Below are 16,491 nucleotides of genomic sequence, written 5' to 3'. Positions count from 1 at the left end.
GCGATCGTTCATCAGGTTGCGCTAATCATCCAGACTTTTCACATAAACGTTTCTGTGCAGCCGAGAGGAAATCAAACCAAACGGCGTTCTGCGGCGGCAGGCTGGACACTTGCAGGAGGTCTGAGCTCTGCCGGCGGAGTTTCACTTCAAGAAGCAACACATCATGATGATGTCAGGGCAACAATTAGCAACCAGTTCTGAAACAACACACCCGACATGCCCGGGCGGCGAGGCTCCTGACAGGCTCTTTGTTCCCCGCAGCAGAACATCTCCGACCGAGGTTCAGAAGTCACTTTCTCTGGTAGGGGCAACACAGACGTCGTTATCTCCAGCAAATGACGACAGCTTCTGGCTTTGACTGAAACGATTTGTTCTCACACTGTGTTGCAGCTCCAGTCCTGGTCTGTTGAATCTGTGATATACTGTCCAGAATGACAAGCGTATAAGTGTGTGTGTGTCAGACAGGAGGCTTTCTGATGCCCACAGTCGGCTCAGGTAAGCGCCGTCTATAGGAGCCTATAGCTGTTCAAGCTGCTACAACTTTCCCCCTCGTTGCTTCTGCCATATCTTATCACAGAATCGTGAGAAAGTCTGCCAAGGTTTCACTTTAAAGCTCATGAGCTCATCGTGTTCTTCTCTAAGTCGAGCGAAAACTCTGCACCAGTTGTTCTCTTCGGTCGTATAAATAATCCTGCTGCTGTATGAACGCCGTCGGCCTCGAGAGTCTGTTTGTCTGATAAACGCTGCCGTCCGGCTCCTTAATCCTTATTATTGCGACTGTTTGCCGTGAACGTCTGCAGCAGAGCAGGGAGTAATCACAATAACACGTTTAATTTCAGTCTATAGTGGTAATTATTGATCATTTAGGGAAACTGTTTAATTGGAACCACTTAAGCTTATTTATGAAGGTACACAGATAATAACTGTTAACACGAGGATGATGTGCTTCGCGTTTTTGCTACATGCGATGCATTTAAATGAAATTATCGAACATTCCAACAGCTTTCTTATTGCTATGAAATGCTAGCAGTAGATAACGTTATAGTTTTATTGTTTAGAGCTAGGTGAGCTACATTTTTAGTCGAATTTTGGAAGAAAATCTTTAAATAGAAAGTCTTATTTGTTGACTGGCGCGCATAGACGGAGCGCCCCCTTCAGGAGACAACGAAAGTGAACGTTTTGAGTGTCTCGTCTATCCCAGACGTTCATTCTGCAAAATTTGCAGCAGGGAGACTTTGCTGGGCGTCAGGACAGCGAACGGCGCTGGAATTGTGGCGATCGGTTGTGATGTGGACAAACTCACCAACACGGAGTCCGATCGGAGACGACGCCGGCAGTTACCCAAAAGAGGAGGAAGTGGTATGAACATAAACAAAGGAGGAGGAAGAGAGCCGGGATCCATGCTAGGCTAAAGGCTAACCCCTCCAGACCAGCAGGACCGTCCTCCTGCTCTCCAATGTCCGCTCCCTCCACAACAAGCTGGACGTTTGCTGAGAGAAACCCTCAGAGAGTGAAGGGACTGCTGTGTGTCTGCTTTAACAGAAACATGGCTCCATGACAGCATCCCAGATGGACAGACAGCTGGAGGGGATGCAGACAGACAGACAGACAGCTCTGGGCAGCATCTGCAGTTTCACCATCATCACACCATCGTGTCCCTGAAGACCTACCAGGACCTGAAGAGGTTCACCGTGTTCTCCATGTTGTTCCATGCCCCTTCAGGAGACAACGACAGCGAACGTCTACTGTCTTATCCCAGACGTTCACTCCACAAAACTTTAATAATCCTGAGGAAACGCTCTCTCATCGTGCCTGTACTGCTGTGTATGTACAGCATAAGGACAATAAACCTGATTTGATTTGAATTGAATTTGAACTCTCATGTGCGTACGATAAATGTGGAGACACTGCCTGCAGCCGGAGAGCTTAGCTTAGCATAAAGAACGTTAGCACTGTCCAAAGGTAACAAATCCATCCTCTAAATGTGCGGTGACAAATAACGGCAGGGGAATTTCACATTGATTACACGCACTTCTTTCAGGGTTTTATGACTCTGTTTCATAAACGTAGCTGAAAGCAAACAGCAAGTGACTCCACACAAGTCGGGTCTGTTTGGAGGTAGCCCACAGCTAACATCTGAACAGCTGCTGCTGTGTTCGCTGGAGGTAAACGAAGACAGACTGTACAAAGTGGTCGAATGTGCTCCAATGACGCTTTTGTCTGAACTCTAAACTCGTGATTAAATGCGTCTGTTCTCTCTCAAGATTAAAATCTCCCTTTTCTCACCTAAAAATAAAGCCTGGTCCAAAACGGGTTTAAATCTGCAGCACGTCAGCGCGAAACACAAACTTTCTGGAGACGTTTTTTTGCCATATCGAAGACAAAACAGACGGTGGCAGTAACGTGGCGCTTCATTGTTTTTCTCCAGCTAAACCAGGAAGAAGAAGAAACAAGAGCAACAATGATTTGCTGGTTAACTCTTAAAGCAGTTTCAGGTTGTTTTGTGAATAATCCATCACCCAAAACTTCTTCTTGCAATCAACAGCATGTTCGTGATGCTAAAAAGCTGCTGTAGCACACTAATCATCTTCTATCAAGTCCTTTTAACTGTTCAAAATCTTACAGGCTCCTGAATCTTGTTCGCAGCGACAGAACGCTGTGCAGAGATGGAGCTGATAAAGCGATGGGGGAGGCAGCAGAACGTTGTGTCCCTTTGAAAAGCTGGTTTGAAAGCAGGAGCCAGCAAACAGCTCAATCACTGTCACTGAAACGTTCAGCAACCAGTTCTTGCACTTTCTCTCCAAACAAATCTCTGTTAAATGTTGAAAATGTGTTTAATTGCAAAACTAACGTGTGGACGGGAGGAATAGAAAAGCATCACATTTGGACACTTGTGATGCTTCATCTGTACGTTTTATGCTATTGAACGATCAGGTTTGTTGCATCCCTGCAGCACATACGATGCAACCGGATTTGCCCGACAGCTAACCGTCACCTTTGTAGTAAACAACACTGCCTCGGGCCACAGCTCCACTTTTAGCTGCGCTGTGGCGAAAGAGGTCAGTAGTTAAATGCTTCGAGGTCCGAGAAAATGAAAAGAATCCCTTTTTGACCTGACGCCTGGCCTGGAATGAAACACTTTCCTCCTCCAACCACCCTCGCATGTGGACAAGACCGAGCAAAGCGATCCTCACGCCCGCTGTCCATTATGCGGTCTTTGTCCTTTCCTAATAACATTAAACTCTGCCTCAACATGCGAGGCTGCACCCTTGACTTCCTGTTCTTATCTCTCCTGTTACGGTATATTATCGCACCGCTCGAACGCTCTCCGTCTCACTCAGGAAGCCAGTTGTTGTTGTCAACGCGACAGCTCCGTCGCCGCACGTCCAGACTTGCTTCGTAACGCAACCGGCTGAGTGCTGCGAGGCGGCGGAAGAAACCAAACTCGGCTCTCCGCTACAGAAACGAGCTTCTGTTAGACGAAGATATACGTCGGTGCGAGTGCCTACGAGCCGCAGCCAGTCGGCAGGAAATGGTGTGGCGAAATCAAAGGCTGAAAACCCCCTCAGTATGCATGTGTGTGATGTAAAAGGAGGAGGAAGTCAATGAGTCTTTTCACTGTTTTTCTTACTCTCTTAATTTAGTTAGTTTATTGGACAGCGGAGGTGGATTTTACGAGGTCTCTCAATAAATTATTTTAGTGTCTTGTGCTCAAATGTTAAACCTGAGGCCTACATGAGCTCTCTGCTACATTTTTTTGGCTCTTTTGGCTCCGTTTTGGTCTCCACCAACTGGTAAAACATCTGCTTCTGTAGCTGCTGACTCCTCACACGTTGCCTTTGTGTGTTTTTACTAATAAACCGGTAACGCAGAGGAGGCGTGTCAGAGTTTTCCACTTGGTGTTGCGAGATCTGACGATAACCGTTAAAGCTGCGGGCCTCCTGGAAGCTAAAACGGTCTGTAAGCTGATATCAGCTGATGATTCTCAGCAGGTTTATCACTAAGATCACATTAGAAACAGTCATTTGATCCACTGCTAATAAACTGTAAAAACATTGATTAGTGCAGCTTTGAGGAAAAAGAACTGTCGAGCCCTAAAGCTGAAATGTCAGTAGGTTTATTTAACGTCTCCTCCAGAAGATAAACCCCAGTGGTTCTAATGATGTATAACATCACTGTCAACCACAAGAGGTTTCCTGCTTTGCCACAATCAGCCCAAAAAAATTTCACGTCCACAGAAAATGGAAAAAAAAAATCTAATCAGGCCAAAGAAAGTGGCTGTTATGCTCCTATGAGGTTGATCTCTGAGCCGCAAAACCCACTTTTAAAGGCGTGTCCGCTTTAAAATAACAGTTATAAAATGGAAAACGAGAAATTTTAACTTTATTCTGTTTAAAGATTCCCCCCAAAATGAAGCGTTCGCTGTAAACGGATTCAGTCGAAAGCTAAAAACTCTCCTTGACGCAACCAAACGAGACGATAATGAGTCAGCTGTAACGTGACGAAAATCATGTGATGAAAGGCAGGCGGGTTTTTTTTTCACTTATGATGACACCTTTGCTTTTTGTATTCATATAAATTCAAAAATAAATATAAAAAACGATCAAAGAAACTCAGCTTCTCCCCTCGTTTTCTAGGATTTATGGCATGGACACGGTTTTATATCATAGTGTGTCATAAGCCCAGATGATTCGAGGATCTACAGGAACAGATCTTTGTTCAACCACACAGGCTGGATGGTGACAACACAGAGGAAGTGTCTCAACGAGGACTTCCTCTTACGAGCTCCAAAGCAACCCAGAGCATCGACATCAGCTGGGAAGCTTCCAACGCGACAAATCCAATTATGCTTTTCCACAACAAGCTACGGACGCCTCTCGTAATGTGTGAAACGGTGAGCACGGGAAAAGCCGCCGCTCGCAAAAACTCACTCACCTTGATTGGCTGAGTGCTGAAACGAATCTTCCTGCAGGGCGGCGGCGGCTCCTCCTCCTCAGGGAGCCCCGCGATTTCTGAGCAGCTGGTCTCCGGCTGATACGCCTCCTCGTCTTCTTCCTCGTCGTCCTCGTCGTCCAGCTGGCTGCCCCCGGAGTCCTCCTCTCCCAGCCCGCTGTACGCGCTGATGTCTACCAGGTCCCCCTCCGAGTAATCCTCCTTCCTCGAGCCGTCCTCGTCGTTCTCCTCCTCTTCCTTGCCCCTTTCGTCCGAGTCCGCCTCCTTCTCGTCGGAGGAGGGGGAGGAAGACGGACGCTCTTTCTCTCCGTTCTCCAGCGAGGCGTGAACGTCGGCCTGCACCAGCCTGCCCCCGGCCTCGGAGCCGCCGCTCGAGCCGTCCTGCTCTCCGGCCTCCAGCTCGGGATCGGCCGCCGTGCTGGAGCCCCTCGCTTCGGTCGCTGCCGGCTGAGCGTCGGACTCCGGTTTGGCCTCTGATGAGGTAGAGGTGGAGGTGACGGTCACCGAGGATGACGAGGAGTAGGAGGAGTTGGAGAGCTGGTCTCCTGACTGTCCAAACCCGTCCTTCTCCTCGCCTGCCACCAGTCCACCTACGCCCCTCTGTAGGGAACCTGCCGCCTCTTGTAGCTCTGCTGCCTCGGGGCTCAGAACTCCTGCTGTTACCTCCTCCTTGTCCCCCTTACCTGGAGGGGACACCTTTGTCTGGAAGAAAGAGACAACAGGAGGTCTTATTTAATACAGTTCTAGATTGAACTTTCCTTCAATCAGCGTTCTTGCAAAGTTCAGAATGTTTTTCTCACCTTCCTCTCGGCAGCCTCCGCTCTGGCTGGAGGTTTGGGCTTTGGCGCCAAGGCGGGAGCTGACCGACGTTGGGGGAGGTAGAGGTTGTTTTGCAGTTCGCCTTTCTCGAACGCGGCACTGAGTTGGCTCACAGTGGGGCTGACGGCCTCACCGGGCCCGACCGAGGCTGCAGCAGGGGGAACAGTAGCAGGATGGGGGACGGGGGGGTCGTCCAGCCGGTCCAGAGCTTCGGTGGAACCGTTGAAGCGAGCCACGACGTCCAGGCGGCTGTCCTGGAAGCCCGACGCTCGCTCCTTCTTCAGCAGGATGCGGTTGGTGGCAGCTTGTTTCTCCTGAAGGAGGCAAGAAGAGCCAAGTCAGTCGATCTCAGGCCAAATGGGTAAAATAAGAATCTACACGTGTGAGTGAAGCTACTGACCTGCAGAGTCCGCTGCTCAAAGATCCTCCTGGTCTCCTGGAGTTTGGAGAAACCTCCGCCATCCCTGCCGGGTTTCGAATCGAAGCGGTTCACCCTCTCCGACACGGTGTCGCCCATTTTCAGCAGGGCGCTGTGGTCGACGTTCTCGTTGAGGCTGGACGCTCTCGGCAGGGACAGTTTCACCGCCTGGTCCTTACCTGCAAACGACCAGAGAGTTTCTTTAAAAAAAAAAACAAAAAAACAAATCATATTAAACCCTCCTTGAAGTGATTCACAGGCTCATGAGTATATTCTCCTTCTCTGCATCACATCAGTGAGGAAGGTTTTGCCATTTTTGCTTCATCTCACAAAGGAGAGCAGAAATTAAAACACTTGACAAGGTCAAATTAAAAATGTAGTTCTGGAAAAAGACGGTTAGTGTTTAGCAAAATATTGAGTTAGATTTACGTCTGTGAAGATTCTCAGTCATCCAGGTCATGGTTATTCTCGTAGATTCATCAACTGGATTTGCTTGAGTTCCTTCAAGATGTTTCACCTCATCCAAGAGGCTTCATCAGCTCGTTACCCCATTGGGACAGGGGCTCACATAACGAAGGGGAGGAGCAACAAACCCCCAATTGCACCCGAAACTCAGGTGTTAATGGCTCCTTAAGGCTATAAGCATCTGGAACTCCCAACTAGTCAGTCAGAACTGATGAAGCCTCTTGGATGAGAGGTGAAACGTCTTAAAGGAACAAGTCCAGTTGCTATGATTAATCTACGAGAATAGCTAGATTTACTGTCCTTCTCATGTCATCTGCCCTCCCCATGCCTTTCCCCCTGTCCTGTCCTGTGCACAAGCATTAATGTGCATAAGCTCAAACTAGAATGGTGTTTTCGGCCCACTTTGTTTCCCGTTTACAGAGCCACAGATGTGTATGAACAGCCAACAGCTTGTGAGCAGATATTGAATTAGAATCAGCAACTCCACCTTCAAGATTTCAGTTTTGTTTCACCAACGTGTTTGTTTGCTTTTACTGGTTGTCGGTTGGTCAGCGTGCAGTATAACCACTGATAATGTAATCTATAATGATGATGTTTAATCGCACACAATATCACAGTATGAATATCATCAAAAGCAGGAAACTGAAATATGACTGCTCCTGTTTCTTTCTGAGTATAATCACCTGAGAAAACCCACACGGCTTAATTATTACCAAAGGAGCTTCTCTTTTTCATACAGTTTCCATGTCCTATGATTGGACAATTTCAGTTTGGGGTAGGACTTGAGACAGCCTCCTCTCCGGTACCGATCCACCCACCCTCCACCACAGTGGTTGACAAACAATCTAACATCTGGTTTTCTTACCAATCATTTTGGCTCCATCCTCCTCGTCGCCGGGAGACTGCATCTGCATGAACATGTTCTTGATGCGGTGGACGTTGGATCCGTACTTCCGGCCCCTCCCCGTCGGGCGGGGCAGGGGGGCGGGTTTCGAGGACGGCTCGGCGCCTCCGTTGGCGGCATTGTTGAGGTGGTCGGTGGCTTTCTTCAGCGCCGCCAGCCCGGCCTCGTAGGCGTTGCGGTGGGGCGAGGGGCTCCGCAGATTGGCGCTCCCGCTGCCCTCGGCGGAGGCCCCGTTGCCCCCCGTGGCCGCCGGGGGCTCAGTCTTCATCATGTTTGGTAAGTCAGATGCCCCCTGGTGAAGAGTAGGTCAGCAGGGAGGAGGGGGGCAGCATCCTGGAGCTGTTTGACATTCGCCTCCTGGATCAGACAGAAACGGACAGAGCAGCTGTTTAGCCAACCAGTAAAAATCTTCCTTCAGTGAGGACCTCCATCTAGCTGGCTTTCAGTTTGTCACATTTAACTAAGATTTCAAGCAATAACATCAAAAATTCACTGATGGCGGCTTCTCAGATGTACCGACTTGCTAGTTTACGCTGAACAGCTTCTGATTTTGTGCTGTTGGTTACACAGACCGGCTGTTTGCAGAAAATTCTGCATATTTTTCTTGAATTTCAAACCTGCAGTTGAACAGACATGCAATTAAACACCGTCGGGTTTAAGCTTAGACAAGAATAATAGCGCACAAGGTGAAAATGAGCAGACCTACTGCTGAAACATGACATCAAACAGCATCACAACTGCCTCACTGTGTAATTCATAACACCCCCGCGGCGCTCCAGGAGCTGTCAAAATAATCCAATTAAAACGATGACGCACTGCGACCTCACGTGTCCTCAGCGCCTTCCTGTTGTCGCTCTGAATGCCAAACTTACTTTGCGACAGAGTCGGCGCATGAATACAGAAGACTCCCGCGGTCCCCCCGGATATCAAAGCGTTTTCTCACGATCGCCGTCTAATTAACCGCTTGGCTGCGTTTGTATCTTGTGCCATCAGATCTTTGCTACAGTGACGGCCTGATGTTTTCATCAGGCCTGATTTCTAGTTCAGCGGCAGCAATGAGAGCGGAGTTAATTATTCATTTGGTTCCCCGTATAAATAAAACAGGGTGAAAATAGACATGAGCTAACACAGAAATGCCATTTTTGGTCAACTGATGGAGAGGGCGGATCACTGAGATCTAATTTCAGAACTGTGGAAAAGGTTTACGACTGTAGAACATGTAGCTATAGCGATCTTAATAAAAAACTAAATATAAAATATTACAAGGAAAAAATTAACTAAGAAAGACAACAGTACTTATGACAGCTTCTATGTTAGTGCATCGCTGATCTTAGTGAAGCTAAACATGATAAAATTTTCACTTTTCTCTGCTAGCTGCATGACTTTTTATGATTTCAGGTCATGCTAGCAACTTTTGCAACTAGATACTAAAATCTAAGACAGAACTTATTAAACCAAACGCACAAAAAACATTTGCAAAACACATTTATTGATTGTTTTTTGCTAATAGTCACATGACAGTCAATACCACTTTTGAGCCTGTATACTAAACATGAAGCTACAGTGGGTTAGCTTAGCTTAGCATAATGACTGGAAACGGAGAAACAGCTAGCATGGCTCTGCAAAAAGGTAACACAATCCCTATCCGCAGCACTAGCTCACACGCTAACACATTATAGCAAGTCGTCTATGCTAAGTCTTACTAAAACTTAACCGTTAAAACCCCTTTAAAACAATGAGCAAGCGAATTTCTTGCCGAAGAAGTCACGACATTGACTCGCTGCTGGAAGCCTCAAAGTGGAAATGAAACTCTAGGAGCTATAACTAGTTATTGAAGGAGCAAGCAATAACCTTTGAGGCCTAAAAATTAAACTAATGAGAATTTTCATGAACTGCAGTTCCTCAAATGTCCACTTGAGGCTGGATCTTAAAGCGAGTCCCCATAGACCGCAATGTTAAAATACCACAATTTTACAGCAGAAATAAACATGCTACCAGGGTAGTACAAAAAAAAGCTTGTATTTATACAAATAATTTACTCATTCATGACAACAGCACAGGAGTGAATTTTCACTTAACTCACCTGTTTAAAATATGTTCAGGCTTAAAGTTACTTCTAATCTCAACCTTTAGCTCCACTCTCGCTCCACTCCTCTCTTCATGCTCGGCTTAGCCGCAAAGATTCTATTTCCTCACTTTTTATCTCCATGTGAGGAAACAGAATATGTGTAATTCACATAATCCAGTAGAAATTTATATTCATTTTAAAGCTCTAGAAGCTCCAATCATCACTAACCTGTAAGTCAAGCAAGAGAGCTGATAAAAACAAATGGTCGGAGTTGTCGTATTAACTTAAGGTTGGTTAAGGTTATCTTAAGGTGTTGATTGTTTGTCTGCTCATGGACTGAGCAACATGGTAGAAAACATTCCACCTTAATAGTCTCCGGTAGCTGCCAGTTAACTTTGAGTAGCACATTGAATTGAATTGTTTTTTTCCCCCCTCGAATCTAGATATTAACTAGTGCAGATGAAAAGGCAGCAAAATGCCTTTAAATGACTTTATTAACTACCAATAAAGTCAGTAAAAAAAATTGCATTGTGTGCTTAATATTTCTATTTATGAGTTAAACTTGCCACCATATGAACAGTGGTTATATAACCCTGAAATCCAGCTGTAATTTAACTAAGCATGTGCATCAAAGTGAAGCGAGGCTAACAGTTTCCCTCCAGTCTTTGTGCTAAGCTAAGCTAACCAGCATGCTAGTCATAGCATATTATGTTTACCATACAAACATAAGAGTGGGATCAATTATTTTATCTAACTCTGACACACAAAAAAAAAAAAGTAAATAAGAGAATTACCAAAAATATCCAACTGTTCCATTACCAGAGTGCTCCTGTCATGATAACTCAGCTTCTTAAAAGTAATGCATGTCACAAATGTCATTAATTCTCGTGGGAAAGCTGCAGTGAATCCTTAGTGGTGACAACCAAAACAACCAAACAAAACCAAGAGTTCCATCTGCATCAGCATCCACCGGCTGATCTCTGGCAGGCAGAGGGCTACGTACCACAAAGCTGCATTAATAAAACAAGCTTCACAGAAAAAAAAACAAGACATGAAAAATAGAAGGTTTTGCGACTCAGATGATTACCTAATCTACCGTTGACAGAGCCAGAGACACGTCTCCTTTATCCAACAGATTCTGTGGGATCTGTGTGAAACTTCACAGCCGAGGTGCGAAGACGCTGTCATTTAAGTTGCATTGTCACGACGGTGTGACATGCGCCTCCATTAATTCGGCGGTGCGGAACGATCTGAGGCGGCGTGACAGCGTGCAGCACTTTGCTTGTGATTTGGCTCCAAACGAGCAAAAAAAAAGTCAGTTTTTCCGACCAAAGTGACCCCAGACCATGACGATGCCCCCGCAAAACAGCAACGAGTGATGTCACTGCTAATTAAGGGTGTGTTTGGTTTGGCTCCAACGTACAAGGTCACCACAAGTTGCCCTAAAGAAACATTTTCCAATAGTTTTTTGGATCCGTGGTTGGGTTTCAGGGCGAACATTCAGTGGAGCAGTTTTAAAACGACCTTCAACGCAGCACAGAGCAAACCAAAAGAACTGCAGCAATTAAATGATGAGCTTTTAGAAAGACGAGGGGCTCAAGCCACAAAAACACTAGATCCTACATTTCCCATGATGCAACTCTCTCTTCCCTCGAGTCTTCACAAATAACAGGAACTAAAGAAAGTGTGGGGGTTTTTGCTTGAAAAATCACAACCGATCATCAAAGCAGCTGCAGGTGAACGTTGTGCAGCTTCACTCGTCATTTCTGCTTATTTTTATTTTAATCTCTTAACTTGCATTCTGAGCCGCTGCTGAGGTTTGGCCCGTAAAGCTCCACTCGCCACCAGCACCAACGCTCTGCAACAACATGCAGCGACACGAAGCGAAAAGCAGATCAAACAAGTTGGATGATGTTGCTGTTTATCTGGAAGCTCACATCTTTCGTCATGGCAACGCCGACAAACCCCGATGCTGACGGGGACGTCGTGTTCGACGGGACCAAACCGTTGTTAGGGAGACAAAACTTGTGAAACAAACTCAGCTGTGAAGGAGCTGCAAGCCTCGGTCGGCTGAAAACGAAGCTGCAACTTTATGCCTAAATAAATCATCAGTTTTTGAAGCAATGAAGCTAAAAATGTGCAAGTTTGACGACGATAACGTGCACATCCTTGACTTCTGGGTGCCTCTACTCTTGTCACCTTTAACCTTTTTTACTATTTACCATCTTCTACTGGTGACCCCATAGTGAATTCACGGTTAGCTCCTTGGTCCGAGCTGCTTGAAAGGCAGAGAGGACAACAGGAAAGACCTTCTCCGGAGCTGTCTGGTCCCACACTGACTCCAGATGGCACTGCTGACCACGGGGGGACGAACACACACACACACTCACACTGCAACCACAGTCTTGTGACACCGTCTTGCCAAATAGTAGATTCTCACATACTGATCATGTGAAGTCAAGTGAGCGAAAATCCACCGTAAAGAAAGCAACCTTGCCTATAGAAATAGAAATAGAAACACACACACACAGAGGCAGCGATTACAGCTCTGGGCCTCTTTCCTGTTATTGTTAAGATGAAGCTCCTGGGCTAAGCGACAAACCTCCAAAACGCACCACGCGGGCGAACTAAACCCCGGCTGCACCTCGGTGTGACATGGGTGGGCTGCCCCTCTCCTCTGCGGTGCCACCCGGTTAAAGACGACTAAAATACAGCTCATCTTTCTAAGAACACTTCATCTGCCGAGCCCGGCTCCCTTGTGGTTTGGGGTTTGCTTCCTGCCATTCAGTCTGGATTCTCACTCCTAAACTGCGCTTTGGGTTTTTTTTTCTCCTTCCTGCTCGAGGACATTTTGGTGCTTTGATTCATTCCAAACCGGCGCGATTCGCTGGTTCCCCCTCCGTCACTCCTCTCCATAATCACCGTCTAATCTAGAATCCAATGTGTTGTATTTACCCAAAGCTTCGAGATGGATAGATAGAGCTCCCGTCCTCCTCCCACGGACGCTACACACACACACACACACACACACACACACACACACACACACACACACACACACACCACACACTCGGGTCAATACAATCTAAAATAAAAACAATGCAGCACAAACCACTGCCTGCCTGCACCAATCATCCTCAGCATATGGAGGCAAATGACTATTTACTTGTAATCTATTTATGGGAGGTCCCTGAACGCCTCCTCCCTTCACTAAATACAGGCTACACCACAACACACACACACACACACACAGGCATGCCTGCGTTTTCTAAGTGTTTGGTTGGTTCATATGGCAAAAAAATGACCTTGTCTCATGATCTAGTGTAACACCGAGGACTGGAGCTGTGTGCAACCAGTCAGATCTGTGTGTGTGTGTGTGTGTGTGCATGTGCAATATGGTCAACACAATCTGTGAAACAGACACTGCAGTCAGTGGCGAGGATGTTTTGGAGCTGGCATGGTAATGTGCTGCCCTTTCAGACATGAGTAATAAGTCGTCCGTGGCTGCACAGCATCTCTGTATCCCTGCATGTCTACGTGCGTCACACACACACACACACACACACACACACACCGTTTTTTAACAGAAGGCACATTATGTTAAACACAATGAGTGCATCTATTCACATCCACAATCCCTGCATCTGTAGAGGAGACTCCCAGAGCCCGGCCTAGTGCAAAGGTTCATTCTGGCAGACACACTGCGTGCTCCTGCTGCTGCTATTGGCTAGCTAGAGAGGGGCTTTGTTGGCATATCCGACATATGCTCGCACGCTCCGAACTCCCATCCGAAAACTGTCTATTTTTAAACGACGCTGCCTTTCTCGATAGTATCTATTTGTCACTTTAAAATAGTCGACAGTCAGTGCGAATTACTATACATCAGTCATTAATTCGGCGCTCATGTAATAGCCAGAAGAGCTTCACCAACAGGTAAAACGACAACTATTATTTGTGCGTAGCGCCTTATGCCCGCACTCTTCCTCCGGGCGAAGCGGAAAGCGACTCGCGCTGCGCTCACACTTTATGATTGGATTAAAATTTAAATTAAGCGAGCTTTAATGAATCACTCGCACGCCGAATCCCGCTGAAGTCTTCCAGGAATTCATAGAAACCCCAGCTGGCATCACGAGAGGCGGTCACCCCTGCTGGCAACCACGGGGAGCTAAAACAACAGATTTTCGCAAAGGAGTTCGGCGTGACGTTTTACTGTGGAGGAAAAAAAAAATAAAAGTGATCGTTTTTTCCTTTTTCTTTTTTGTCTCCTCCTCCCCTCCTGCTGTGATTTAAATCCAGCAGCATGTGGGGTTGTGGGGTGCAGGCTGGTGAGTCGGTATCACCGGCCGGGTTGGGGGACCCGGAGGCAGGCGGCTACCAGGCCCTGCTGCTGGCCGGGGCTGGTGTCTGCTGCGCTGCGTCGCTTCCTTCCTGCAGCCTCTCCTCTCCCACACACACATTTGATCGCAGGTAAAACATACAAAATGTGAAAAGCGAGAGGCTGTCTGCGTGTCCCCGGCGGTCCTACCTGATATTCCAGTTTGTTGAAGCCGCCCGGTGCCCGTTAGGATCCGTGCTGGAGACGGTACATTGTCCTGCTGCTGCTGCTGCTGCTGCTGATTCCTCCGAACAGACTGCCTGCCTGCCTCCCCTCTGCTCCTCCCCCCTCACATCATCTGTTTTCCTCCATCCCTCTCCCTCTCTCTCTCTCTCTCTCCTCCTCACCCCTCTGCGTCCTTTGCCTCACCCTCCCTTCCCTTACCTCTCTTTACCCCTTTTTATTATCTCCATCCTCTCCCCTTTTATTTTATTTTTTATTCATCCCTCCACTCTGTGTCCATTCCTTCCTTCCTCCTCTTGCCTCCTTTTTATTTTTTTTTACCATCAGAAGTTGTTAAATCAGATTTCTCTTAACACTCATTAATTAATCCACTAACTGGCTGTCACATAATAAGGCTTAATTATGGGATTTAACCAATAAACAACAGGCCTAATTTACCCAGAATCCTCCTCGCTGACACCTCTGGTTGGCTGTTTTTTTTTTGGTGACTTTTTAGAAGCTGTTATTGCAGAAGTGACAGCTGGGTTTGAGAGCCTCTCTAAGAGCTGGAGTTAGAGCGACCTCTGCTGGTGAGGCATCTTTACCCACCACCTTAAATCAGAGGTGCCCAGTTGGATCTCAAGTGGGCCGGACCAGTAGAATCACAGCACAATCATGTATAAATAACTCCCAAAATTTCCCTTTTGTCTTTGTGCAAAAATGTACATGTTCACATTTAACGAACTGTCCTCACAATTATCGTTTACAGGTGTCCATTACAGATCACAGTGTTTCTACAAAGACGCAGCACATTTAGATACGAGGAACTGAATATTTACTTTAAGATCAAAACAACTTGTCAAAATTATTTTAAATCTACAATTAAGGAACACTTTGCAAAGCCTCTGGTGGCCACTTTTGGCCCGTGGGCCGAGTGTTTGACACCCTCGATTTAAATAAACTAAAAAAAAAAAAAGTTTTTATATACGAGTTTACAGGTATAAATAAACATTTTAAGTGTCAAAAATTCTTATATTAGGTTGACTTGACATCATGATGTTGCATCAACTTAATATTTTGTGTAACATAAACTAAAATTTCTACATTAGTTGATTTAAAGGTAAAATTCAAGTTGAGGTAACTAAATAAAACTGGCTTGATAACTTTTTTTTTTTGAAGTTGATGCCAGGATTTTTCTTTACTGGACGTATTTGTTGAAGCTAATTTATTATATTTATATCCCACTTTTGGGTTTATTTGCCTAAATTTGTTTCAAAGGTAAATTATTATTATTATTATTATTATTATTATTATTATTATTATTATCATGGAACAACGCAATTTCTTAACATTTTCAACTTTAAAAATACCATTTATAATTACAGTAATTAAGTATATGATGCTTTAAAAAAATATTAACATGGAAATACTTGAATCATTTTTTTTCTAAAAATGTGTCTTTATGCTACCAGTTATGAAGTAAGTGACCAACAATACTTAAATTATAATTAATAATACTTTTGATTCAGTGGGGTTTGAAGGTTTAACACGATTTCATTAGAAATTGTCAAAAAGATCTCTATCTATCTATCTATCTATCTTGGAACAGTAAAATTCTGATTTTAAAATTGTCAATAAGAATAATTACAACTTAAACTACATAAAGATAAATACAAATCTTACATGAAAAGTGTCCTGATTCTGCTCAGGACATCCACCTGGTCGACACATCACACTGTCCGGTCTTTAGTTTCTTGATTTTGGCTGCAAAAAAAAAAGTAATTTGTTCAGCAGTTTGTTTCCAGAGATGTTCAAAGTAAGTTTCATCCTGACAGTCTTTAAGAGTCTGTACAAAAGCATTCTGTCGGTTTCACGTCTGAGGAGACACCAGATGGCAAAAACTGAAACCGTGGATGTAAAGGATGGAAACAATCCGACTGCTTCCCTACAGAACTGTTTGTTGTGAGGATCCTGCAGACTTTGTCAGTTTGCTGCTTCACCACTACCCCGAATACAGTTTTGCTTCTGACCTTGAGCCACCAGCGGATAAAAGAACGAGTCGATAAAACATTGTCATGAGGTTCCTGTCTAGCTGGAAGTGAGAGTTTCCTGAGACTAAAGACACCCTGCTGGCTTTTCTTGTAAACAAGATGCTTGTGAGGCTCTGGCTGTTTTTACATTCTGGTCGCCGATCAACGTGGAAGCATCTGAAATCAATGCCTTTGATTTAAAAACTGGTCGACAACAGAACCGCGGGAAGTTTCCTCCCTGTTTAGCAGACTCACTGCGACCAGCAAAACCTCATACAGTCAAATGTAGTGAGACGG

The 16,491-nt window shown here is 45.6% G+C and overlaps 1 protein-coding gene across 2 annotated transcripts in view; it reads right to left on the bottom strand.

Moving 5' to 3' along the window:
- LOC103371944 (neurabin-2-like) overlaps positions 1 to 14,257 on the bottom strand; it is a 32,206-nt gene extending 17,949 nt beyond the window's left edge. The window contains exons 1-5 of one of the 2 annotated variants that reach the window (XM_008301439.1): positions 14,153 to 14,257; positions 7,521 to 7,916; positions 6,173 to 6,390; positions 5,754 to 6,086; positions 4,936 to 5,655 (exon numbers count right to left, since the gene is read on the bottom strand). In XM_008301439.1, coding sequence (XP_008299661.1) covers positions 4,936 to 5,655; positions 5,754 to 6,086; positions 6,173 to 6,390; positions 7,521 to 7,830 — 1,581 coding nt within the window. In that variant the 5' untranslated portion in view covers positions 7,831 to 7,916; positions 14,153 to 14,257. The remainder of the gene's footprint in view (positions 1 to 4,935; positions 5,656 to 5,753; positions 6,087 to 6,172; positions 6,391 to 7,520; positions 7,917 to 14,152) is intronic. The other variant, XM_008301440.1, reaches the window with a different exon arrangement.
- Between the last annotated feature and the right edge of the window lie 2,234 nt (positions 14,258 to 16,491).

The sequence above is a fragment of the Stegastes partitus genome, unplaced genomic scaffold, assembly GCF_000690725.1.
Source record: "Stegastes partitus isolate 25-593 unplaced genomic scaffold, Stegastes_partitus-1.0.2 Scaffold1672, whole genome shotgun sequence".
In the NCBI taxonomy this organism is placed as follows: Eukaryota; Metazoa; Chordata; class Actinopteri; family Pomacentridae; genus Stegastes; species Stegastes partitus.
This window is presented reverse-complemented; position numbering and strand designations above follow the sequence as displayed.